We start from the raw sequence: 1,732 nt of genomic DNA on the forward strand, positions 1-1,732 counted from the left end.
AGCCCTGCCTGCCCCATAGCAACCCTGCCTGCCCCATAGCAACCCTTCCCCACCCCTGGAAGGACCCCCTGCCCCTTGGGCTCTGTCCCACCCTGCAGGCAGCTCCTCTTTCCCCCCAGCCAGCCCACCCACCTCACAGTGCCTGTCCTGCACCTTCCCCACCTGGTGCCAAAGGCTCCCACCTCACTTGGACCCCCCCGTGGGGGGACCCTTCTGCCTGTCTTTCCCCACTCACCATGAGCTACCCATACAGTCCCCCTGTGTGTGCCCCATGGCAAGTTTTTTCCACCCCATGACAAAGGCTTCCACCTCACCAGCAGCTCCGTGACCAGGTCTTCCGTCTGCCCCACCCTGTGCAACAAGTGAATCCACCCCACATTAATCACCTGCCCCACAGCAGTCATCTCTTCTGCCCCACAGCAATCATCTCTTCTCCCCCACAGCAATCTCATCTCCACCCCAGGAAGGCCTCCTGCCCCACAGTGAAGCCACCTGCCCCATGGAGGATCCCGTAATCCGCATCCCCCCCTACCACTATGTCCATGTGCTGGACCTCAACAGCAATGTCACCCGCGTGGAAGTCGGGCCCCACACCTACATCCGACAGGATCATGAGAGGTGGGTTCTGTGGGGCAGGAGGGGATCTCCAGGATTATGGGTCCCACCTCTGTGCCTGGCAGGACTGCCCAGTGTGAGGGCTATGGGGCAGGGGTGGGTTTGTGTGGCTCTCGGGCAACCTGGATGAAGAGGGGGAGCTCTCTGTGGAGCTGGAGGAGGTGTTTGAGGGATCCTGTGGGGCCACTTGAGAGGATCTGGAGGAGCTTTGGGTGCTCATCAGGGCCCTGGTGGGTGCTAGGAGCTTCTTGAGGACTATGGGACTCCATGGGCCCTGGGGAGCATTTGAGTTCTATAGGGCCCTGGGGATGTGGGGGGGCTCTATAGGGCTGTAGGGGCCCTATGGGGTGATGGGGATCCCATGGGGCAGTAGGTGAACAATCCTGTGGCTGTGGGGCTCTGTAGGGCTGGTGAGCTTGAGGCTTCTGCAGGGCCCTGGAGGTTTTGTAGGGCTTCCTAGGGCTTTTGTGCTCCCACCTCGACTCCTGGGTGCAGTTCTGGGCCCCTCACTTCAAGGAAGATCCCGAGGTGCTGGAGCAGGTCCAGAGGAGACAACAAGGCTGGTGAAGGGACAGGAGGGAAAGGCTGAGGGAGCTGGGGTTGTTTAGCCTGGAGGAGACTCAGGGGAGACCATCTCATTCTACAACTACCTGAAGGGAGGTTGTGGTCAGGTAGGGTCTGGGCTCTTCTCCCAGGAAACCAGTGACAAGACAAGAGGGCCTGGCCTGAAGCTGCTCCAGGGGAGGTTTAGGTTGGACATTAAGAAGCACTTCCTCACAGAGAGGGTGATCAGACATGGGAATGGACTACCCAGAGAAGTGGTGGAGGCACCATCCCTGCTGGTGGTCCAGGAAAGGCTGGAGGTGGCACTTAGTGCCATGGTCTGGAGATGTGGGGGTGTCAGGTCATGGGCTGGACTTGATTATCTCGGAAGGTCTTATCCAGCCTCAGTCATTCTGGGATGATTCTGAGGGGGGGTCAATGGGCCCCCTGGGGGGCTCTGCAGAGCTGAGGGCAGCAGAGGGTTCCCCTGTGTCCCCGCAGGGTGGTGTTTGCTCCCCGGGCCATGGTGCTGGTGCCCCCCCGGCATTACTGCCTGGTGCTGAACCCGGTGGAG

At 60.5% G+C, this 1,732-nt stretch overlaps 1 protein-coding gene across 1 annotated transcript in view; it reads left to right on the top strand.

Annotated features, from left to right (window-relative positions):
- Positions 1-499: 499 nt before the first annotated feature.
- MVP (major vault protein) overlaps positions 500-1,732 on the top strand; it is a 46,082-nt gene continuing 44,849 nt past the window's right edge. Inside the window, exons 1-2 of the mRNA XM_009996572.1 lie at positions 500-618; positions 1,660-1,732. The exon at positions 1,660-1,732 is cut by the window's right edge and continues 13 nt beyond it. Of these exons, the coding sequence (XP_009994874.1) occupies positions 500-618; positions 1,660-1,732 (192 nt within the window). The remainder of the gene's footprint in view (positions 619-1,659) is intronic.

Source organism: Chaetura pelagica, unplaced genomic scaffold (genome assembly GCF_000747805.2).
Source record: "Chaetura pelagica isolate M959 unplaced genomic scaffold, ChaPel_1.0 scaffold864, whole genome shotgun sequence".
Taxonomy (NCBI): domain Eukaryota; kingdom Metazoa; phylum Chordata; class Aves; order Apodiformes; family Apodidae; genus Chaetura; species Chaetura pelagica.